The 24194-nt window shown below is 46.2% G+C and overlaps 1 protein-coding gene across 5 annotated transcripts in view; it reads right to left on the minus strand.

Moving 5' to 3' along the window:
• Positions 1–4257: 4257 nt before the first annotated feature.
• SERTAD2 (SERTA domain containing 2) overlaps positions 4258–24194 on the minus strand; it is an 81122-nt gene continuing 61185 nt past the window's right edge. For 3 of the 5 annotated variants that reach the window (XM_076335011.1, XM_076335007.1, XM_076335009.1), the window contains one exon: positions 4258–6114. In XM_076335011.1, coding sequence (XP_076191126.1) covers positions 5166–6110 — 945 coding nt within the window. In that variant the 5' untranslated portion in view covers positions 6111–6114 and the 3' untranslated portion in view covers positions 4258–5165. Of the gene's footprint in view, positions 6115–23134; positions 23194–23526; positions 23780–24194 lie in introns of those variants that run through there. The other 2 variants (XM_076335008.1, XM_076335006.1) reach the window with 2 other exon arrangements.

Below are 24194 nucleotides of genomic sequence, written 5' to 3' on the forward strand. Positions count from 1 at the left end.
AAACTGGACAGATTCTGCTCTCGGCTAGCACCCCGGTGAGCTGCACGCACCACACGGCCCAGCTCAGAGCTGCAGCTCAGGCCACAGCAGAGCCGAGCATCCCTTGGCACTCATAGTCCAAGAACGGCCACAGAAGGACGCGGCCACCGAGGGCACGTCTCTGTCGGGGACAAGAGCCTCGTGCCAGGAACAGGCCTCGTGCAAGGTGACTTTTCTCTTGTTCTGTAAGGTGGAGCAGGGTGAGACCGGGCTGTCCCTCCCTTGTCCCCTGCCACCTCCCGCGGGCACCGCACGGCGGGCGAGACCCTCTCCTGCAGCCCTCGCGTGCTGCTGACCAGTGGGGTCTGTCTTCCCCTTACCGTCCTCTTTCGTGGAGGGAAAGAATGAAGTCAGAATTTATTTTAATTGTTTATTGTATAATATAAAACTACAAAAGTAAGACTGCTCATTTCCATGTACATTTGTCCAATTGTTTTTTTGATTACAGCCCATACCTACATGTGAATACAGTCATCTGGTTTCAGATGTATATGTCTGTAACATTGCATAGAAAAGGCACAGCTCTAAGGTCTGTGGGAGGGGAAGGGGAAATACAGCCTTTTTTCTTTTTTTTTCTTTTTTTTTTTTTTTTTTGACAATAACAAGCCCTGTTCAAACAACCATGCACTGAACATGTCACACTATTTACACCTTTTCCAGAATCTTGGCCTTTACAGGCGCTAGTATGGATTACGCTCAGAACTAGACAGGAGTTGAGGTTGGGATTTTATCTGCAATTTGTGTTTTTAAAGAGGTTCCAGAACTTGTATTAGGCTTATTTTCAGAAAAAGTGCTTAAAAAAAGAACTAATTTCTTTAAAAATGTTCAGTCTCATTAATTAATAGAAGCACTGAAAGCAACTTGCACAGAAGCAGGATACTGAAACTTGATGGGGGTGGGGGGACGGGGGGGACGACAGAAACCAAAACCAAACCGAAAGAAACCCTGTAACAAGAACAAAAAGTTCACAATGCTGGAGTGAATTAAACCGTTTGTCAGCCAGGACCCATTACGATTTACTCAATTTAATGGTGATAAAAGTGTAAACTTTGGATTCAAAACACTGGTTTTAAACAACCCAGGCTGTTACCACACAGCATCGAGGAAAAACCAAATTACCTGTCGCAAGGTCCAAATTTATTCCTGCAGTGATTGCTTCAGACGGTGGCTTTACTGTCTTGCTTTTCTGGCTGGCTGCAAGGAAGGTGCCAGATTGACGCATTTATATATGACACTGCTCAACGACGTTCTCCTGAAGAGGGCAGTTCCCCATCCTTTGCATATAGGGCTGTGTGGTCCCCTCGGGCGCTGGAGGGGACCTGTGGTGTCCAAGGACCGGCTGGTCGGACGCGCAGAGCAAGGTGGGTAGTTTGAACTCGAGCAAGCACACCCGCTGCCGCACGTGCAAAGTGCGGTCGTGACTTCTTGTCTGGCCTTACCTTCTGGCAATGAGGTGGTGCCAGCTCTGTCGTCGCAACTTCTGGGGCTGGAGGTTAACATCCTGCAACCTTCTTCAGCCGTCCTGCCCCAGGGACTTCAGCTGGGCTTCCCGTGTGTGTTTAAAAAAAAAAAAAAAAAAACCCACAACAAAAAAAACCCCAAAAATCACCTTTTTCAAACATTTATCAGGCCAGCAGGATGGAGGTGATTGCATTTGCTCCTGGTTCCTGTTGCAGATTCCAGCAGAGTGCTGGCGAAGGCCCATCACAAGAAGCTGAGGGGGTAGGAGCCTGACTAGGACTAATTTTTAACATAAAACTGTCCCTCATCCATACCTTTTTTGCATATTTTGAACAACCAGACCCATATTAGAAAAGGAGTGGAAAAAAAAATAGAGAAGTGATGTGAACCATGCATATCCTGACTAGAACTCAATTCATTTTCTCTGAATCTGGCTCCCATACCCTTTTTCATACAGATTTACATTCCTACAAGAGAATACATTCCTACCATACATTCTGTACATGTTACAATCCAGATGTTGTTAGCTTCACAATAAAATAAATATATTTACAGAAGGAAAAAAAAAAAAGAATAAATAATTTATGAAAAACAAAAAAAAAAAATCACTTCAGATCCAAAGCTCCTTTATTCTGCTCCCATCTTGTCACTTCATTGCACATTAATGTCAATCTCCATCCCTGGTGTAGGTCTCAGAGACATTCCGCGCGTGGCTGCTGTTAGGATCGTGGCGAAGGCCACACTACAGCCGGTAAGTGACCGTGCAGGGAGAAAGCCACAGCTGAGCCCTTCCCTCCACAGCCCGCCACGGTTACAGACCAGCCACCAGCCTTGCTAACCTTTTGCCTAGTCCCGTAAGTCAGGTATGTTTATGTCCTGTGGGATTCCCATAAGGACTCTGCCATAGGACGTTGCGCTTCAGCACCAAGGATACACAGACATCGTCTTCCGAATGGTACGCTGGATTTAGAGCTCCTCTCCTGTTCTGCGGACACAAAAACTTCAGCTAACCCCACTTAAACAACAGCACAGCTCTCCAAAAATGGCATCGATGTGAACTTTTGCCTAGCACGTGGTATTTGTTTAAATGGGTAAGTAATCACCAAAAAACGGGCAGCTCCAGCATACTGTAAATTGGTTTTTAACCATGGTAAGGCAAGTGCTTACCAAGTGACTGTGTGAAACTGCTGATGTTACCGCGTGCCTACGGGTTTGTGCAGGCAGACACACAACCCTCGCATGGCTAACGTTTTCCCAGTTACAAGAGGTGCAGAATCCGGCCGGCCTGTTTTCCTACAAGGGCTGAGGAGTGCGGCTGAGCGAGGTCCGGTCCGGTCACTGCCGGGTGTGAGACAAAGCAGTGTCCCGTCCCCTCCTCCCCCACCCCCTCACTTCCGATGGTCCCTAAAGCTACGCTTGGTCAATGGTTTTCTGTTTGAAGCAATAACTTTTTTTTTTTTTTTTTTTTTTAAATAGTCTGTGTAAGGAAACGACTGCAAATCCATCAGCATCCTGCTGCTTCACTGAGTTTGGCTTGGAAAAAAAGAAGAGCGCAAACCCACGCCCTCAGCCAGTTCCCCCCTCCTCCCCCAGCCCCACGTCTCACCCTGGCAGATGAATTAGGAGCCAAAAGCGCATTCTGTAATTGTACATGACGCATTTCATTTCGATTAGGAGTTCCTTCATTGCAAAACGTATTTGCTTTTATACTGTGTCTGTGTGCATATCTATGTTACATCTATCTATCTATATACTAATAAATATATATATGGCCTGTTTTAAAGTGCCAATTTATAAAAAGCTGCCTCCTTAAAGGGCAGTCAAGACCCAATTTCATCCATGACAAGAAGGGAGCAGAATTGACTGAATATTGCCAAATGACGTAAAACATAATTTAAAATTTCTTAAATAAATATAAAAGTTATTCCTAAAGAAGCCATAGGCATGTCAACAATATAGGGTGTAACCAGCGCTCAACAGCTAAAGTACCATTGAAAAACTAAAATGCCATAGCAACTTCAGCAATAGGCATGATACATTGCAAACTTTTTTTGTTTTTTTAAATTAAATGTACACCACAATGAAATTAAAAAACGCTATTGGTGCAGTAATGAGAAGACTTCTCAGGTGTTACAGGGAACGGGACCATGCATAGAAAGCTGTGTCTGTATATTGGTTGTAAAACAGGTCTATAAAGTGTAAAGCAGGTAACACAGTTGATACAAGAAACCAACCCTACATGAGATGCCAAGTGATGCAACGCGACTGGCTCCAGTTTGAACAGCAATGGATATTAAAGCAAGTCCATCCAGTGCAGGTAAGAGATGAGCTTCACTGCAGTAATACTGAAGTTGCCTTTTTCAGCACTTAGCACAGTGAGGTGGGGAGAGGGAAGGAGAAATGCTCCAAGAAAGGGCGAGTGGACGCTGCCAACACCAGTCTTCCACCCACTCCGCACGTACACCCGTCGGTCAGGAAGATTGCCGCGAGAGGTTGGCTCTCGGTGAGCAACGGGCACGTTCCCCCTGAAAACCATTCCCAGGAGCTTCGGGTGAGGAAGTGCTGATCTGCCGCCGTGTTAAGGCGCTCCACGTCACGCGGGATGGATGCCCCGGCAAGGGGACACAGGCGGGTTTGGGGGCACCCGCTCGGCGCCGGAGCGGGGAGGCTGCAGCCGCGGTGGTGCTCGGGACCTCTTCGGGTGAAGTTCCACAACTGTTTCCTGCCAACTGCTTCACATACATGTTGGAAAAGGACATGGCTCTAAGTTTCAGGAATCACAGTAGTGCGCAGTGGGTACAGCAGGGAGCAAACACTTGTGAAACTCCTGCAGAAGCAGCTCCCAGCCCTTTCTTAAAGCACTTTTTTGTTTGCATTCAGGAAAACCAACTGCAGGCTTATTTGATCCAATTTTCTCTTTGCACCATACACATATAAAACATTACAACTCTGTATAAAAGTACAAGTGGTTCTTGTACATCTGAGTTATGCAGGAACTATGTGAGCAAATCCTATCAAAATAGCTATTTTTTTTGTGTGTATAAACAGCATTTGTTTTTAGAAAAAACAATATCATAAACTGCAGAATCTGTACAAAAATATAAAATAAATTTGGGCAGCAGTTTCTAAACAGCCATGTAAATGCAACACTTAAAGAGGAGCAGGTTAATGCCTCCAAAAGGCTGAATTGCTAAGTCAACCTATACAGGGCTAAAATGGTATTGAGATTATCTAAATAATAAAATTTTTTACCTCTTGCAATAAAACTTATAGAAAAAATAGACAAATATGCACATGCAATTTACAGCTTTCCCCAACATAATCCTTGTGCTTAGCTTTTACAATTTTTTTCTTTTTTTTTTTTTTTTTTGTAATAACATAACATTGTCTACAATACATATTCTTTCCTATACCAGGATATTCGGTCTTCCTTGAGGAACCACTTTAAAAAAAATACATTAGAAGTGGTCATACATGGATGAAGGCACTCCAACTCTGCTTGAAGCAAAAACTAGTGTGATCCTTTTCTTTTCAAAAAAGGCAAGCAAGGACGCATGCACAGTGCTGTGAATCGGGGGTGGGAGGGACTATGGAAATACTACCAAGTGTATATACTGGAACTTAAAATTAAAAAAAAAAAAAAAAAGTTGCTATATTTCTATATTTTAAGACCCAACAAGCACCTCCATGATGTGATCAAGTTCTGTGAGGTCCATTTTGAAAGGCGGATTTGGAGTTACTGGTTGACTGCTGTACGGGGCGAGAGTTTTTAGGAGCTCATCTGCTGAGACAGGAGCCATTTTTGAGGCAGCGCCTGTGGCAGACGTGCAGGGGTCAAAATCATACATGGACGTATCAATGTCAGCGAACAGAATATCATCCAGGGTCAAGTCTGTGAGGAAACCTGTGGAAGTTGTTATCTCAAAGTTGCCAGGTAGCGAGTCCATGAGTTTTGATTCGGCCGTTCTGCTCTCTGGGAGGCCCTCGGGCTTTTGAACGTTGGACTCACTGGGGTGGTCTTTAGAGTCATCGGCTGCTGTTTCAGCTGCTACTGCCTCTGCGGAGGTAGGTGCTGGACAAAGCTCCTCGATTTCGTCCAAGGCTGAAGAGAAGCTGTCCTTTACTGGTTGGAGAGCAGGAGGTGGTGGTTTTGTTGGACCATCGTGCTGGACAGTCGGGGAAGTGCAAAAAGTGTCATCCTCGAGCAAAGAGGCTGGGGTGAGGCAAGACTCCAGGGGCGTAGTGCTTACGAAGTCAGTGGGGAGAAGGGGCTGGGAGGCAAGATGGCTGAACGCCGGCTGGGCCTCGCGGAAGTTGTCGCTGAGAGGGTCGGTGGGCTGCGAAGCGGTCACAAACACGGGCCTCAAGCTGCCTTCTTGTTTGAGTTCTTCCTGGATTCGCCTCAACATGTTGTTAATTAAAACTGTCTTTTGCAAGCTTGGCTCGGTTAATGGCCTGTGGTTATAAAGTTTCATAAGGGAAATGTTGAAGATAGTCTGACGCTGTAAGGTGTAAGACACCTTAGAGGGACCGTCAGTAGGAGACACCACTTTGCCTTCCAACCCATCTTCATGCTCGTCAAACTTCCGCTTTCCTCCTTTCCCCAACATATATCTGAAAGGAAAGAGAAGAGACCGATGAAGCCAGCAAAGCTTGAAGCCTGTTCTTCCCGCCTGAATCACTACCCCAGTCCACCTACTCCCTTGCACACGTGGTGTGGACAGATTGGCTGCTCTGTCCCCTCCTCACTTACCCCTAACAGTCATAAGTGGAAATGTGTCCACATAAATAACTCACTCTTGGCCCACAGCAGCATGATGAGGAAGCAGAAGCCACCTTAACGCAGTGCTCTGGTCCATCATGTTTAAGCACGGCTACGCTAGTAAATTCCAAGCAGGAATTCAAACAGCATCTATAAAACTCAAGCCCTTGCGCACTTGGCAGCAAATTTCACTCTTGCATATGTTAAGCATATGGTCCCCAAATATCTGTACATAGGTGCACAAGCTGCAGATACTATATTGAACGTTCCTTTGCATTTCCTGACTGATGCAGCACTATGCCTGGGAATACAAATGTAATACACCGGGGTTCTTAAAATGAATTTCCCTTTTTATTCTATTTTTACAAAAGTGTGTTCATGGGGGGGGGGGGGGAGGGGAGCGAGGCTCAAGCAATTGTATACTGAGAGAAACCTTCCCGGTGAAGTTGGGAGATTCAACCCTTTGGCACACCAGGATACATGCATATCTGACCTCATGGGTTTATTTAACTCATCACATAAGGACTAAACTACTATAGCAGGAAATGCAGTTATTACACTCAGAATTTGATAAATTACAGATGAAGAAGAAGATCTGTCAGGTCTTTTAGTCTAAACTCCAAGACCATCCTCTGCACTACACTCTGCTGCTGCAGCCAGGGCCTTCAATCCTGACAGTAGCTGGGTCCCAGTTTGAGGACAGAGGCATCTGCCTTGGAAAGCTTCACAGGAGTTTGGTGTCTCCTGAAGTGTTGAGCACCCCCCTGCAGGAACTGGGCCCCCAGGGAGCACCCTTAGTCCCACACTCTGAAACCATGTGGGAGCGCAGGCCCTGCCTGCCCCTTGTGCTGGGGGGGTGACGCGCTGCGTCCCCACCTGCACATGAAGCAATGGCAGCTCTGACAGAGGGCTGGGGTGGGGGGGCTGCACTCTCACCCCCTGCTCTTCTGCGTACAGGAAGCATTTTCACACGGTGGTGTTGAAATCCTTTCCTCAGCTTCTGCCTGACTAAGGCTATGCCAGCAGCCTTTGCTTCCTCCGGTAAGACTTTCAGGAGCTTGCTAGCCACAGACAGAATAGCTTTTGCACCAGAGCAAGGATGCGTTGCTCCAGATGCACCATTTGTCTTCACTTCTCCCCCATCAAAGCGTGTCCCTCACTCAGGACTACATCCATGTCAGGTTTCATTTGAGAACAAAAGAATGCCGTAGGGCTTTCTAAAGAACAAAAATCAGCATAAATGCATGTGCTTTTCTCCTGGTCAGATGATAGATTTTGAAGAAGGAGACAAAAGGAATTTTACCAAACTTGCCCCGCATCATAAATCATTTCTGAGCTAAGAGTAAGTAGGGCAGTTCAATCCCCGGCGCTGTCTCTTCCAGGATGTTTCAGAGCGCCTGGAAATGCTCCTCTACACAGCACAGTCCCAGCCTCATTTTGTCACCATTATTTTTGTGACATGAAGATCCCCCCAAAACGCAGAGGAATGAAGGAAGCGCTGTGCTGTGACAGAGGCACGACCTAATATTACGTGTGTGAAGGGGGAGGGCTTTACGCTCAGCAACCCTCTGCCGCACACCACCACCCATCTTCGGTGAGCAGACAGGGTTTGGTTTGTTGAAATATCCATGATAACTTGGGTGAAACAGCACGGTCCCTGTGACCGACACTTCTTCCAGTGCTTGTGAAATGGCAGGTTCCCTCTGACACTCTCCCCCACTACCTGCATGGACCCAGTTTACCAGACAAGCTGTATTATCACATCTAAATCAAAACTGGAAGGAGCAGAGGCCATTACTACACTTCACTTGCCTGTCCCATAGGAGGGGGGTGTAGGATTGCAGGCGTTGCAGAGCAGCACCCCGTGCTTGGCCTGCTTCCACATCTTAGGGCAAATGTTTGGCTTTCTTCTCTTATTTTCCCAGGTAGAGTGGTGAGGTGCTGGAGCGCTAACCCAGTTGCCCTTTTAATAGGATCACAGGCAGCCCCCTGTTCATCCCTGCATCCCTCCCTCCATTTAACAAAACGCTAATAAAATGGCATGGAGACTTCTGCCTCACTCTTTAAAAAAAAAGTGGAAGATGCATTCCAGCCCCAGCTACCCAGAGAGAAGTTGCAACAGGCATATAAATAGATTTTTAACCCCAAACCTGACTGCTCTCATACAAGCTTTATTGTGCAGCTATCGCCTAGCTATCGTCTAGGAGACAAAACTCACCTTCCTTATCTGAGTACAATTCCCAGTTCTCCCAATGGGATCCACGCCTGCGAAATGGCTGCACCAGGCAGGTCTAACACCAATTTGATTGTCACACCCGGGTCCTGCAGTAGCTAAGGACTTGCAAACATCCCCAAGAATGTCTGACAAACATTTAAAAGCAAAGAGCCCTTGTGAAGCAGGACAGGGGGCAAAAGAAGTCAGGGTTTCAATGCAAAAAGAAAGGAGCTTCAGAAAGCATTTGCTGGACGTTAAATCCAAAATCAGATTGGGTGAAGTGAGCCTCTTCTGGTTAAAAATAAGTCCCAAATCCAGATCATTTTCTAGCATATTATGCAATTAAAAAAAGAAAAGCAGGGGGGAGGGAACAAGCTGAGCGGAGCTGAGGAACGGGTAGGCTGCCATCCAAGCTCCTTGGCCAGCTGCCAGCGATCCCCGCGCCTGGAATCTCGGGTGAACAAAACCTCTGAAATTTAGCACTACTGCCGAAGTCTGGTTTTTCTCTGCTCCCTAGTGTCACTTCCATGGACTACTCCAGAGCTGTGCACGTGGGTTTGGGGTGTGAGGGGGGGGGGGTTTGCTGTTCAAATGTTCACGACAGACACGCTTCCTTCCACTTCGGACAGATAGAGCGAGAAAGGGAAGATGGGCTAGCAAGAATTGAAACCCCTGCCCGAGTCCAGCACGTTTTCAAAGCAGCGGTGGGTTAGGAGGAGAGAGAGCAGCTTTCCGTCCCTTCCTACTATCTCCTCCCCCTGAAAAAAGACAGGCTCTGTCCTAAAGACATACCAATGCTCCTTCCACAATGCTCTATTTAAAGGAGACATTTTTAAATGGCTCAGAGACTACGAGACTTTTGAAGTTTGTCAGGCTCTGCGAGGAATGTATAAAAGTATTCACTGCACAAAGCAAACCTTTTTCCCCGTGATAAAGAAAACAGACCATTTGGATGGCCACACTCCGTTCCCTGTGCTCGATTATTGATTATTATTCTCAGGGGACATCGGCAGGCATTTTGAATGAACCCAGTTGAGCCCATTTACATCCAAGAATGAGGTGCTGGTAGCGAAGACATTTTTTAAGCTGACTGGTAAGACCTATGGGATGATCATTAGTAAACGCAACAATAACCTCACTACGTCATTTTCCAGGAAGCTTAGAAACGATTTAAGGTTTCCTGCATGTGTGACTGTCAAGCTTTCACATCTCACTCAATCTTCACGTAGCTTGGTTCAGAGCTTGTCCTTTTAAAAGATCAAATAGATCAGGCAACTCCCAATTTCACCTACTGGCTTTTCAGTGCAGCTTTCAGCTTCCTTTTCCCCAGAAATGCTCTCTGAAGCAAGTTTAACTGTTAAAGCGGCAAAGCAGGATGCCAGCCTAAGCAACGGGGTTTTATTCTCCACAACAGGGGGCTCAAATGAGCACCTCTAGACTCTCAGCTTTATAGAGTTTTATTTTATCCCCTTCTCCTCTGGCACACAAATGGGAATTGTAACAACATTTTCCTCCAGTTTCCATAAATCACTTTATTCATGCTACGCAAAGCAAGGGGGCGGTATCTTTTTAGACCAACTGATAGAGTTGGTAAAAACAGACGGCCTTCAGGCTTGCAAGCCTTTCTCTGGATCTCCAAAAAGTAATTTTATAGTTTCTGACCACGACAGCTTAAGATGACATTGCCTGTTTGTTCTTTACAGTTCAAACATCTCTTCCCTCTTTCAACCAACAGTTTCATACCTACATTAAAGAGATCAATTTTGTACATCTTAAGATACTGAACAACATTTGGAAAAAAAAAAAAGCAAGCTGTACAATACCAACATTTGATCTGGTTCAGTTCTGTTGATCTCAAAAATTTTGCTCCTAGCCTTTCCAGCCAAAGCTCCGGCTGGGAAAATGAAAACACCAAACTTACAGATTGGGTTGGCCAAAGATCAGTACAAAATGAGATTTACTCACACCCTCCCAAGTGTCAGAAGACAGAGTTGGCCTACCAAGTCATACAGCCATAATGGGGACAGCCAGACAACAGCAACCCACCAGAACGCAAGACTGGACAGACAGCGACAAAGGGTCATGTCCATGGAGGGTCTTTCGTGCATCTATTTTGGCTGAGCAGCAATCCCAGCCAGATGTATTTGCTGCATTTCCATCCATCTGCCAGCAAACATCATTCTGGGGCCAAGCGTCAAGAGTTGAGATGGGACATCGCTTCGTTTTTGTTGTTGTTTTAATAAAGGGTGTTGCAGGGTTTTGGTATGCAAGTTAGTTTTCAATGTTACTTAGGTATGTGGAACCAGAAAGCTGAAGAAAGGCAATGGAAAAACTGCATTTATCTGGGGATTGGGACGGGGGGAGTTACTTGGAGATCTTCCCCAACATTAACCACCAATTGGCTCCAGCTCTGGAGACCCAGACCCAAAAGCTGAACCATTGTTGCTGAGAAAGATTCAACTTGCTTTTTGCCCATTTAGGGCGATTGCACGCGCCTCAGAGCCAGAGAAACCGTAGCATTGTTTGGGAGTTGGCTTTTCTTAATTGAAAAACAAAAGTAATATATATTTTTTTCATTTGTATGTCATTTAGCTTCCTTTTATTGGCTCTGCATGCTCTTCAGACAGAGCTAGAAAAAAATGCAGTTGGGGCTCAGCAGAAGAGATAATCAGCCTGGAGCGGGTGGTTCTCTGGAGTCAACCATCATCGATTAAACACAGAAAAGCTTGTGCAATGCCTATGTCTCTGAGCCCACTTAGTGATGAATCCTTCGCTCTCCAGAGGACAGAGGTATGCGCACATCGTGAGAGAAGTATTGTATTTATCAATTGTACTTAGGACGTTATACCTTGTCACTGCTGGACTATTTCTGAAGTCTTTAATAATCGTGAGTTTAGCATAGGGAAGCACTGGATATATAAAAATGGAGGGGAGTAAGTGATTTGGTTATCTCACCAATAACAAAAATACCCTTTAACGTTAATTCTCAAAGGCTTTTAACAGTTTAGTTTAAAACATCCCTCAAGACTGAGGGCTTTTCTTGGAAATGAATTCCACAACCCACTAGTCCCTCCCCGCTCATCAAGGCAGACAGGAAGGAAAAAAAGAAAGAGGAACCAAACACCAAGAGGGACAGCGGAAAGGGATCTTTAAGAAGTTACATTTCCACTCACATATTTACACCACCGTTTCAGTTGGTCTAGGGGATGAGCAGCTTAATACGGTGAGGTTCATTTTTAGAATGAACACCACATTGCTCAAAAAGATAAAAGCATCAAACCCCAGAGTCCACAGGCAACCATGCCTCCACACACAGCCAAAAGCCAAAGGAGAGGTGCGAACAGCAGGGGCTCGTGCAAAAAGGAGTTTAAAGCAGGACCGGTTACTTTCTGAAATCTTGGGTAATTAAAACCGGGGGGGGGGGGGGGGAGAGAGAGAGAAAGAAAAAGGCAACTTGGGGGAATTAAAATAAAACACTACTTCACACACACACGTGCGCAGAAAAAAAAAAAACACAAAAGCCCCCAAAACTGCAAAGAGAGTACTGAATTTGCACATTTCATTCCCAAAACAAAGTTCCCAAACCTCAGGTGTAAATGAACTTCACCAGGGCTTCTCAGAGACTCTATCCAGTAAATTACGCAAGCACTTTCTGTGTCACTTCTGGCACATGAAATATTATTTTCCTCTCCTCCATCCCTCACTCCCCATCCTTGAGGGTTGCATTGGCTGTATCCTGGCCCAACGGTAGTCAATGAGTGTTTTGTTACTGACTTCAGCAGGATCAGGATTTGGCATAGATAGCTGCAGGACCAAAATAAAAAGGCCTTTTGTGCCAACTGGGTTCAACTGGCAAGACGAAGGCTAGATCATCTGAGCTAGCAGAGGCAGGCTGGGCTGCCGCAAGGCATTTCAGTGCTGCTGGATGCAGCCTGAGGGACCACCTGAACTTGTAACCAGTCCCCACAACTTCAAAGCATCTGTCCCCTAGAGCTAGGGAGGCAAACAGGTAAACCTCTCTCTCCCTGTCCTTGCTTCCACATCCCCAAGGCCACAGCAGAGAGAGGGAGAGCGGCCACATCTCAGGAAGACCCCCTCAGGGCAGGACCATGGGCTCACCCACTGCAGAACGATGCTCCTTGGCCTGCAGGATCCTGGCAAAGCAAAGCAAAGCTGCCCCGGCAACAGGGAGCCGACCTACCCTCCGAGAGCGCAGGCATCCTCCTCCCATTCAAAGACAGAAAGGAAGAGAAACAGTGGAGGCGAACACCAGTATAAATCTGGCACCCTCTCTCAACCTCACTAAAAACAAGGAAGAAAGCTGAACAGCCCAGGTGTTGAGGTTTAACTCCAGGACTGGAGCGAATAAGCAACATGGACTTTCAGAGGCAACAGTCACAGTGCGATAAAAGTCACCCCTCCTTGAAGATTTCATCTATTGACACCGGGGTCTTTAAATCCTGGCATGGCAGCATCCCCGGGAGCTAGTACAGCATGTACCATGCAGTAACGCACGGCTACGTTCAATATGCTGCAGCTGGCTCACAATTTGTACACTGACGGGTGGTGTGGGGGTTTTTGGGGGGTTTTTTTGTTTGGGTGGTTTTTGGGTTTGGTTTTTTTTGTTGTGCGTTTTTTTTTTGTTAGTTTTTTTTTTTTGCAAGGCTGCTTCTCAGGATCTGATGCAGATTTTACTTGTTTGAGTATAATGCGTCCATGTTGCCTTGCTAGAGAGGACTCCTAACAACCACTCCCGGTAAGAATAGGGTCTCATGTCACACTGAGTTAGAAAACAAAACCCCCCAACCCTAGACAAGATGTACAGGGAACAGAGCTTTGCTGGGGTTTCTGTCCTCTCCAGACCCAGTGCTCGGACATTCCCCAGTTACAAGGTTTGTTTTCCCCGACACTTACATTTTACATTGATTCTGGCTGCCTTTTTTTTTTTTTTTTTTTTTTTTTTTTTTTTTAAACTGAGCAAGGTTTAATAAGCACTTACAAAACTCTCCTTTAGAGCTATATCGAAAAATTGGCCTCCTGGGTAGCTCTGTGCTTCCAGAGAGTACAGGGAATTGTTTTTATGTTTGCAAGCCTTCACTGCAAGGCTGTCAGTGCCAGCAGTAACCGTAAGTGGCAGGTATTTCTCACATATATTTTATAGGGACCTAACTCTTCCCATCTCTTGTGGTGGACGGGTGAACCTCGGCTCTTCCAGAAGAAGCAGAGAGGCAAGCAAAGCTGCTCAGCACCCCACTCCTGCATTTAGCAAGAAAGACAGCTTCCCTCTCCCTACAGAAATGCAGCCTTAGCCCCCCGCTTTAGGCACCCGCGAGTGAAGATTGGGGGAGAGCAGTTAGCAAGCTGAGCAACAGGGGTCTTTTTCCAGTCTCAAGTTAAAATCAAAATAAGAAGGGAAACCATAGTGGGTGACTTTCAGACGCTAATCTAAGCAGGAATTAGTTAGGGATTGTGCAAGGAAACCTCCTGGCAACAGGAGACAAGACATCAGAGGAAGCTCAGACTCTCATTTGAGGAGCATCTGAAGTCATGCAGCTCTCGTGGGGGCTGACTTTGGTACTCGGAGCCTGGAGTCCCCAGGTCCCCAAAGGAGTGTCCATGTTAATCAGAAAGTAAGGTGAAGCCTTCCCTAGCAAATAAGCAATGCAATTATAAAGCCAGTCAATAGTGTAACGCCAGCCAACATGTTCCAGCGATATTTTGAAACTGTAATCTGATCCTACTGTTTCCATCCTCGTGCCTTGCCTGCTCTCCCTTGTTGCATACTGTACTATTTGAGGCCCAGAGGGCAAAGCAAGCTCTTGCTGTTTGTTAATGATCAGAAACTGCGTTTCGAGCGAGAGCTCTACGTGCGCCGCCCACACTACTTTCTTGATAGTTTCTTAAACTTGCAGCCCATCGAAGCTCTGCTAGAAGGCTTTCTGAAAAACAAAGGCAAGCAAAACAACCAAAAATACGACTACGAACTCCACTTCTGCCTTCAGTTTCCAGCTCCTTTTTACCACACTAAAAAAAGGCAAAGCCACAGTCTAAGGCAATCTCAGACTCTGTAGTGTGTTAAGTCTTGCAGGAAACATATGCTTCTATTAAATTGGAAACAGTTTCTAATGCTGTCAGTTTGCTAAATGTAACATGTTCCCTTGGAAGAAGTGGAGCAGTTTTAATGTTTTTGACTAACTGCACACACCAAACAGAGTATGTCTGATAAAGCTGGAACGGGCTCCAATAAATATAGCTTAGAATAAATTACTGCCTCATTAAGTAATTGTTTGGAAAAAGGAGAGCAGGTTTTCTAGATTATAGCCGTGTTATTAAGGGTGTTTATAATATTAGGAATTCTATCAGGGTAGCAGAACATAATGCAAGTTTAAATCAGACGAGCACTTGTTAGCTCGTTAAACCATTAAAGACTACCCTGGCAGAATTAGAAGGTGAACAAGACCACACAGGTTCTGTGCGTGGAAAGCTAGCTAGGCGTATTTCAAACCGGCTGTGAGGCTGAAGTCAAGAGCAACAGCTCTGAGCAACTCTGACAACTTCTTTTCAGTACAAAGCAAGAGGGGGGAATATAGCTTTGTAACATACCAGGGCTAGAAGATATTTATTCAAAATAGATTGTATTCATGTACAGGAAGGCAGTTGTCTTTACTGGAAAAAAGAACAGGTTTGGATTGCCCAGCAGAAGTAATTTCTATCTCAAAGGTCTCACACAGCCAAAATGTCAATTCTCACATGTTCTGCTTCAGACAAGGCTTCCCATCAGCATCCTTACAACAGCGCCCAGCAGATGCAAACAAGACCCCAGCCTGCCTTTTTTCTGGTCTTATCCTTAACTGGAAGTTTTATGAAACAAGCTTTCTTCTACGATTGCTAATGCCACCTCAGCCCTTCCCAGGCCTGGTGCAGACGCAGCCCCACTGACCACCAACCCCAGCAGTACCTGCTTTGAGCCAGACCAGAATGGAGGATTCCCCCTTCCTGCTACCGTAAGCTGTTGTGTTAGGGTTAGTCACTTGGGGGAGAGAGATTTTTCAGCAAGATGGCAAAGCTGCCCCCTCCTCGGGTCACCTCTGTGCCAAATCCTCTTTACATTCTTCCCCAGGACGGCTGGATGCACCATCTACTCACAACAGCACCCATGCCACCACAGGGGAGCCTCCTCACCAGGGATCAGCTTGGCTGAGACTCTGTGCTTCAAAGAGCCACCCCAAAGAGCTGGGACGAGGTTATTCTGAAATTTGGGTCTCCACGTGGCAGCGTTAAGGAAGCAGCCAGGCCTGCCAAGCATGAATCAAATTATACTGTGCTGTGTACACACAGGCTGAGCAACTCTGCTGCCAGTATCAAAAGCTCAAGGACTAGGAGCTGCATTACACACCTGGGCATCAGTAGTAGGAAATCAGAGCTGCAGTAAATAAAACCAGGCACAGCACTAGGCCAGCTCCTCGGACTTTACTACGTGATTAGCTGATTATTCAGCAGACTCTGCTTGTTGTCACTCGAAAAATATGCGAGGGCTTCTACGCACAAGCCTCCCCGGGATCAGCCAAGAAGCTCCCCCTGCTCCGCATCACGGTTTCTTTTCACAAGTCCAGCACTCCAGGCCTCCTTGCACAGGAGCAGCAGATGCTGGTCCCATAAGCAGAACCATGGCACAATGAAATCTCCCCACCAGTGGGCAAGGAGCCACACCGGAGCCAGTGCGCGCAGCTCCGCACTGGGAGAACCAGGGATATAGTCTCTTCAATCAGTGGAGCAGCAGCAATTAAGACAGCTGTGTACCGCTTCAGGGCCCAATTCAGCCAAGGGCTGACTGCCTTCCTTTCTTCCCACTGCAGAGCCGGCAGGCATTGGCACAGTGAAAGTGCTGGCTAAAAAGAGGCACCTTACTTGTAAATTAAATTCAAAACAATCTGAAAGAGCTAGCACGGCCACCAGAAAGTGACACAGGCTAGCAAACACACACTCCCTTTTCACTGCAAAAATTACACGCCTGTAATGACAAGATGCTACTGGTCAGACTCTAAGGGAGAATGATGAAATAGCAAGACTGGCTATACATCCCTCCTCCCCTGCAACGTCGCTCTGAACAATAGATTATGGCAACGTTGTTTTGTACTATACAAGACATCTCTATTGGCACACCCATGTCACGGTCTAGCTGATATTTTTAGTGTACGTGGGGACTAAGTATTGTAGACCCATCTTCACTGGATGTGTATAATTCCTACAAAGGTTAATGAGAATTGTGCATGCATCCAAGAGAGACAAGACCCCTTTGTGTATAATAAGAGAGAGTTTTTCTCACATATGTATAATTACTTGGATAGAGTCCTTGCTTTCAAGTGTATCGTAGCATCTTTTCCCTAAAGATACCTTGTTTTTCCCCTTTGTCATAGACCCTTAATAAACACATGGAGGAAAAAAAATACCCACGCTACCGTGGAAAGAACTGAATGGTTTGCCAAAAAGTAGGTTATTGCTCTGAAAACAGTATTGAATAAATTATCACAGTGAAACTGAAAAGCAGCAAATGGCAGGGGGGAAGAAGAGGAGAGGAAAAAAAAAAAACCACTAAAGAAATGTATACTGCAAAATGCAACATACATCCCAGCAATGACAAGTCATTTTAGTTTCTGGCATGCAGGTTTTATTTGCTAACCAGTTTCTCACTACTGAGAGTTAAAAGAGGAGAAAAGAAAGGTGTTTCCCTGGCATTTTTTAAAGCAGCTATACAGCATGAGTCGTTTTCAACATTTTTGCTTAAATGAAATGAACACAGCCCTGCAAACAAGTATATTCTGTGAAAAAGCACCCACTCACCCCCAAGTTTCTCTTAAAGAGGTGGAAAAGCTGTTGGACATTTCTCCACCACCAGTGAAAACAAAAAAAAAAAAGGTAGTTAAAGTTTGACATGAAGGTTTGCTAAGATGGTGTTAAGTGATGTTAGACAAGATGATAGCTGTTGGCCTTTCAGTCCAGTGTACTAAAGGTCTTGCGTTTGTTGAAATACAGCATGTGTTTTCACGTCCAATGAAGAAGCCTTCTGAAAACTGATAAAGGGAGCTTTGGCCAGCCTTGAACTATTCTCAACCTGTAACAGCTAGGAGTTAGAGACAAAAGAGATCCCATTTTTTGTGGCACCTGCTTGATTCCACAATAAAAACTACTACACCAAAGCGATACCCTTTAAAACAGCCACCATGGGATCCACGTAACTTTTATGTGTAGTAATTTAAACATTCTCAAATCATTTAAACTTATATGGGGATACCCTTTTAACAGCATATTTTAACAACGTGTATTAAACCTGTATTTTGAAGCAGGCTTAGTACAGGTCAATTAACATGGAACAAGCAAACTTAACCACAAACTAAGTCTCTGGAAATTGTGAGTGGAAAATACAGAAGGAGAAGAGATCAGGAAACTGAAACTAAATGTCCTAAACTTCATTTCAAATTCAGTCAGGCACAACTCATTCATCTCACCCAAGATAGTATTACACTGATTTTCCCCACAATCAAAAAAAACCCCGCATCAGAGCACATATGTATCACGTATGTTCCACTGCCAGCAAGGGGAAGCACAGCAGCAACAGGAAGCTTTACACTGTATGTTACACACAAAGAAAATATTCTCTCTCTCCTTTTCATTCACAAGTTATTTCTGGAATACTTTAGTTAGGGGAGGAAAGGTGAAGGGTTGTTTAGAAGAGCCAATTTTGCCAAACAGATGGAGTAGGAGGGTAAGGGAGACCATGAGCTAGATCACAGGAGGGTAACCTAAGCAGGTTATTGTACCCCTGAGACAGCCAGTGTGAAAGTAGTCCTGGTCAAAATCCCTCTGACCGCAGCACAGACTCTTAAAGTGTAAGTCCCTCCTCCTACACAGGGACAGGCGAAGGCACAAGAACCAACCGGCAACAAATCATGCTACACCAAAAGATGCTTAAATAAAGTGGCTTCTCTCTCGCATGCACACACACATACACACACAGAGCGATAAGAAAGCAAAGTGTTACCACTGTTCAAAAAAACACTATGGTTTGTGCATGAACGCCAGTCTCCTATCTTGATGAAATGTATATTTTAAAAATATGCAAATGATATGCATGCACGTGTAAGTGTATCTATTAAACACTTCTTCCAAGGGTGAAAGAGTGCCGGTAAAAACACATGAAAAGTAAAGAGTTTGTGGAGGCACCGGAAGATGATGATGTATTTCTGAATTAGGTTTTAAAAATTCATTTTGCAGCTACCTGAAGTTAAGACAAAGCTGCCTTTAGGCACCTCAAACTAGTCAGACCTGCTGTAGCAGTTGCACAGTCTGCTTCAAATATGCCCTCCACGCTCCTTTCAACCTCCACCCCAACATATATCCGCATAGTTTACCTCCAATCATGGGTGGTTCTTTCTATAGCGCAGTTCACTCAACCTTATTGCCTGCCTGGCACGACAGGAGTTTTTAAGAGACTAATGTTACAGGGTACTACAAAAAACTAAGAAAACAGCCGATAATTGTCACATTTCCATTAAAGGTGAGCGTGGCTCAAACAGCACAAGGGTTTCCTGGGGAGACTGAAAATCTGGGATCAAGAAAACTGTTTTATTCATTACAGATCATCCAAGCAAGTTTTAGGGCAAGTTTAGATCTTTCCACCAACTCGGGGTGGGTTCCTTTGAAAAGGGAACTTCTTTCTTCTGCTACTTCCATATACCACCCAGTTTTAAAAATAACATTAAGAAAACAACCCACATTTGCACTTTTCGTATTCTACTATATTAAGAATACAATTTTTAGTCTAACTTCACTGGAAGCAGAAGCTGTCAGATGAAATCCAATACATCTTACTAGTGTAAAAGCAAAGTAAACAGGCTTTGACTCCTAATAATTACACAGACTGAGACTCATGTCATTCAACGCCACTTAAAACTCAATTCCAGAGTGATATTAATGAGAAATTCCTCTTTAAGCCCACTGCTCCTCAAAACACTGATCGTGTTATATAGGTTGGGAACTTCAGACGTTGTATGGCAACACCTACGGTTTTACGTATCAAGCAGAGTACTGAACCCGGCCCCTTATTTGGAAGAATAATGGTTGAACTCGCCTAACACAGGACTCTGAGCATGGTTTTAGTATCACTGCAGCAGCCTGAATCCACAGTCACTCTGATGTGGTGGTGGCTGCTGTCTCACTTGAGCTAGCTGAGCCTCTACCCTCAAAGAAGGAACACGTGAAAACCAAAAACTCACTCTCTGGTGACTTGACAGCTTCTTCAGTCCTTTCAAACCACCTTGCTCCTTGTCATGACTTAGAGCCATTTCTGAAGACCGATGAGGCTGTACCGCCAGCTGCCCAATGCCCGTGGCGACCAGCCCCACTATCCCTTGGAAATGCCCCTCAAATCAGCTCTTCCCCACCCAGGAATTCCCCTTTGCGCTGGAGGAATCTCCCAGCTGCAGGTCTAGCGCATCTTCACAGCTCCTGGCCACTTTGCAATGACACCAAGCATCTGACACGTTCATCAGGAGCCATCAGTGAAGCAAACGTCACCGTGCCATTTCTATTCTGCACAACGACACACCGTTTAATACTCATACAGCCATGAGACGGAGGGCAGGGACCCTGCTGTAATCGGCGCTGTACAGATACAGAACACAGGCCTATTTCTTCCACAAAACCTCTGCCGTCTCCCAGAAACACATTTGCTTTGGACTCTGTTTTTCTCAACTTCAGTTGAGTTCAGTTCAGAACACCCAATGGCAAAGTTAGCACTGCATTTACAGGGCTTTCCTTCCCCACTTGTGTTGAACAGTCAGCATTGTTATCTTATTTTTTGTTACAGTGTTTGCACTGGTAATGCTGAACAAACCTGAAGCCTCCACTACAGCAAACACAAAAATTGACTTTATTTATAAAAGAATTAAAGAACTAACACATGTTGAGGGTCTCTCTCCATTTACAGAAAACAGGCACTTCATGACAGCACAGTTTCTCTGACTGATGGAAGTTTAGAAACAAAACAAGTGGCAGAAAACATGCAATTATATCCCCCTGAAGAAAGTGAGCTCTGTTCTCAGATTGGCAAATTGCATTTTCTACAAACTATTAATTAGCAAAAGATTCATCTACACTAAAGAGATCTCTGCTTACTGCCAACCTGCTTACATTTAAGCTGGACCTTGTTCTCCCCTTTGGAACACTCCTGATCTTTGGACTTGGTAACTGAAAGCTGCCATTTCTGGCACTGATTTGTGTGCGTGTACATGTTAAGGAACCGTTGCAACTGGAGCTGCCTCCTCATGAGCCAGTTACACATATAAAGTTGAGTTAAAAGGTGTCTCTCTTGCTACCAAGGCCTTATAAAAAGTAGATCACCAGAAGACTGCTTACACTTTCAAAGTACTCCATTCTCCTTGCTTGTCAGATTACGCTTTAAGATGTTACATAAAAGCAAAAATAGTCACAAGTATTTTGGATCACCTGTCTAGTGTTAGCACTGCCGGAGATGAACTGTGCCAGGAGCGTTTTACATCAGTGTGAAAAAAGTCAGAGTTCCTAAAAATTTTTTTCCCTATGAATTATTTATTGGTAAAATAAAAGCAGCTTGTGTAAATGATGGCAAAATCCTTCAAACTAGATATTGCATAAGAGCTGTTGTATTTTATAGAAGCTAAAAAAAATTTAGAATATGAAGTTTGAGGTTTTCCTTGATATTAGGACATTATCTCAAACTCCTTGATGCCTCTCAGGCAGACAATTTGAGTGCTTAGATTATTTATATTATTATTATTTCCACCAAAACACTGAGAAAATGTCATTATTTCATCTTTCACATTAAAAAGAGCAGGTGTATAAAGGAATACAATTACAATTCTTAATAAATCAGCACCTACAGACGTATTTAATGCTCTTTAAGACTGCTTCATCTACAGACAAAACCTGAAGTACCTATGGCTAGCAAGTTTCTTTCTGTTTGTTTTTAATCAGCTTCAGAGAAAAAGAAATCAGGTTGACACGAAAATCAAAGCGGTGTTTTAATATGCACAAAGTCTAGCTTCATTCGTTAGCAGTCCAATCCAGTTCCTGCAGAAAAGGAGTGGGCGGTTTTTGCTACCAACTTAAATGGAAGTAGGATCAGACACGAAAGGAGGAAGATCTACAGCTGTTATGTTAGATGCTGCAGTACTTGCCTGGACAATGGAAGTATTCCCTAGGACACGTTCTCAGATACCTGTCTGGCAGCACAAACTGCTAATCCTCCTCCTATCTCTACCACCACCACCAGCTCATTACATTAAATCAGATTCCAAAGATACCATCTTATTATGTAAAAATGTATGCATTTTAACTTCAAGCAGAAAGGGCTACTTTCAATTTATGCTGCTTAATCAACTGCTTAGTTTCTACAGCAATATAAGTACAAGCAGCAGCAACTTTCAAGAAAACACAATTCATTTCTACAGTTCGTTTTACCACGTGAAAGCTTCCCGTGCACTTAGATGGAAACTGAGGTGCCTCTGTCAATTTTGTACCCTGTGAGAAGCCCGTAAGACACAGGCACCTTCATTTGTGCAGGTGAATCCCTAAAAAATATCAGAATAAAAAGGTGGAAGCGTCATCTCAACTCACACAAATAGAAACTGTTTAGGCCATTTGAGAGACACAAGCATAAACCTGATGTTAGGGGGCGGCCAAGCCCTCTACCACCATTGTTTTAGCAACAGCATATTCTACAGTGGCCAAATCCAGCACCCACTGACAGCAGTAAGAGCCACCCTGGGAATTCACCGGGCATTAGCTGAAAAAGCCTGGACTTTCCTGATCCCGAGAGCTTTGGACTTGTCTGAACACAGACTGCCACACGCAACAGCTCTGGCGTGCTGTGCTGAGGTTCAGGTAAAGGGGCTGTCAGCCCCCCCCAGATGGAGATGAAATGGGCAGATTTGTTTTATTTTACACCGGCAGCTGAACCGTAGCTGTAAATCAGCCACCAAGGGTCCCAGGGGACAGCACACGAACCCCTCCACAGATTTTCAACAAAAGCATCCCTGAGTTTTCCAGCTGTGCTTCACAAAATGCAAGAAATTACAGCAGTTAACTGCACTCCTATTTTCACGCTTAAGGAGAACTTATCCTTCCAGATCCCGACACGCTGACATGAGTAAAGCAGCAAACACTCTAAATGAAAGTGGAATCGCAAAAGGATTTTTTTCCAAGTGTTCTCCCACCCTGAAGGAAATCCAAAAAACCAGTTTTTTCACCATCACTTCCAAAAGATGAACCACCCTGCTCACAAAAGCCCCCCAAACGCCTGTGTCTCCGTGCTGGCGGTGCTCCCAAGGAAGACCCAAGTGCGCTATTGCTCAGGGAAAAGACACACTAATCCCCCTGCCCTGCTGCCGCCCTAACACCAACGCCTGGAAAGGTCCAGCCAGCAGGGCCAGGCAGGTCCTGCCCAGCCATATGTCAGCTTTGCTCCAGCGGGGTGAAAGTCTCCCCCAGGCCCTTTTAGCTCTCTGGCACTACGGCACGCACTTTTAGGGGTACCCTAAAGTCCCCGCTCTTGCTGGGAAAACGGAGCAAGGCTGTAGCCTCCTGGCTCAAGGGGCTCCCCGGCGCACACGCTAACTTACCGGGATAAAGCCGGTTTCTTCGAGTCGGATGTAGCACGGCTCTTGAGAGCACAACCGCCCGCACTATCGGGGCCGGCACAGCAGCCCCGATAAAAAGTATATTCCAACTACACGCACGCACCTGCTTCGGCCCGGGAACTCCGTGCATCGACGAGGGGGGAAGGTATTTTAGGAGCAACTCCGCCGCTCTCCCTCCTCTGCTCATCTCAGCACGATCCCCCCCGGAGGAGAAGGGGAGGACACCCGCCCCGAGCTCCTCTGCCCGGGCACAAATTTAAAGGTAGAGATAAAACAAGCCCCGATGACTCGCAAAGCCGGGGCGGGGGGGGTCGCGGCCCCCCGCCTCCCCCGAGCCGCACGCCGCTGCCCCGCAGCCCCCCAGCCCCACTCACCACATGCAGCTCCACCTGAGAACTAACGCATGGAGGGGGGGGAGGTCGCAAACTCTCGCCCTAGAGCAGCTCCATATGTCGCTCCCTTGCCGCGCCGCTCCGGGGAGGGGCCGGGTGGATGCGGAGGAGGAGGAAGAGGAGGAGGAGGCAGGCGCAGGCGGCGTGAGGATTTAAGCCTCCGCTCTGCCCCGGCGGCTGCGATCACGCAGCATTATACAATGGAGGAGGAGAGGGAGGAGGCACCAGCCCCGGTTCCCAGCACTTGCCGCCAGCACTGACGACAGGGGCGGCTCCGGCGAGCTCCTCGCCCTCCGGCCCGCGTCAAAGCTCCGCCTCGGCCCCGGCCTTCTTCCCCCGCCCCCCCCCCGCTGCTCCTCCTCCACCCCCCGGCTCCGCGGCCGCCGGCGCGGCTCCCCGCGCTGCCCACGCGTGCCTCTGCCCCGGGCGGGCGGCGCGGCCCCCGCAGCGCGGCCGCTGCCGCCGAGGGTTCCCCGGGGAGCGCCGGGCCCCGCGCCGGGACAAAGGCGGGTGCCATCGCGCCCCGACCGCAAATATGACAAGTATCCCTGCTATCCGGCGGCGAGGACCTGGCCGGGGGACGGGGCTCGGCTGCCCCCGGCCAGCCCTGCTCCCCCGCGGGGCTGGCCCCCGGGTCGTGCCGGCCCCCC

Source organism: Aptenodytes patagonicus, chromosome 3 (assembly GCF_965638725.1).
Source record: "Aptenodytes patagonicus chromosome 3, bAptPat1.pri.cur, whole genome shotgun sequence".
Lineage (NCBI taxonomy): Eukaryota > Metazoa > Chordata > Aves > Sphenisciformes > Spheniscidae > Aptenodytes > Aptenodytes patagonicus.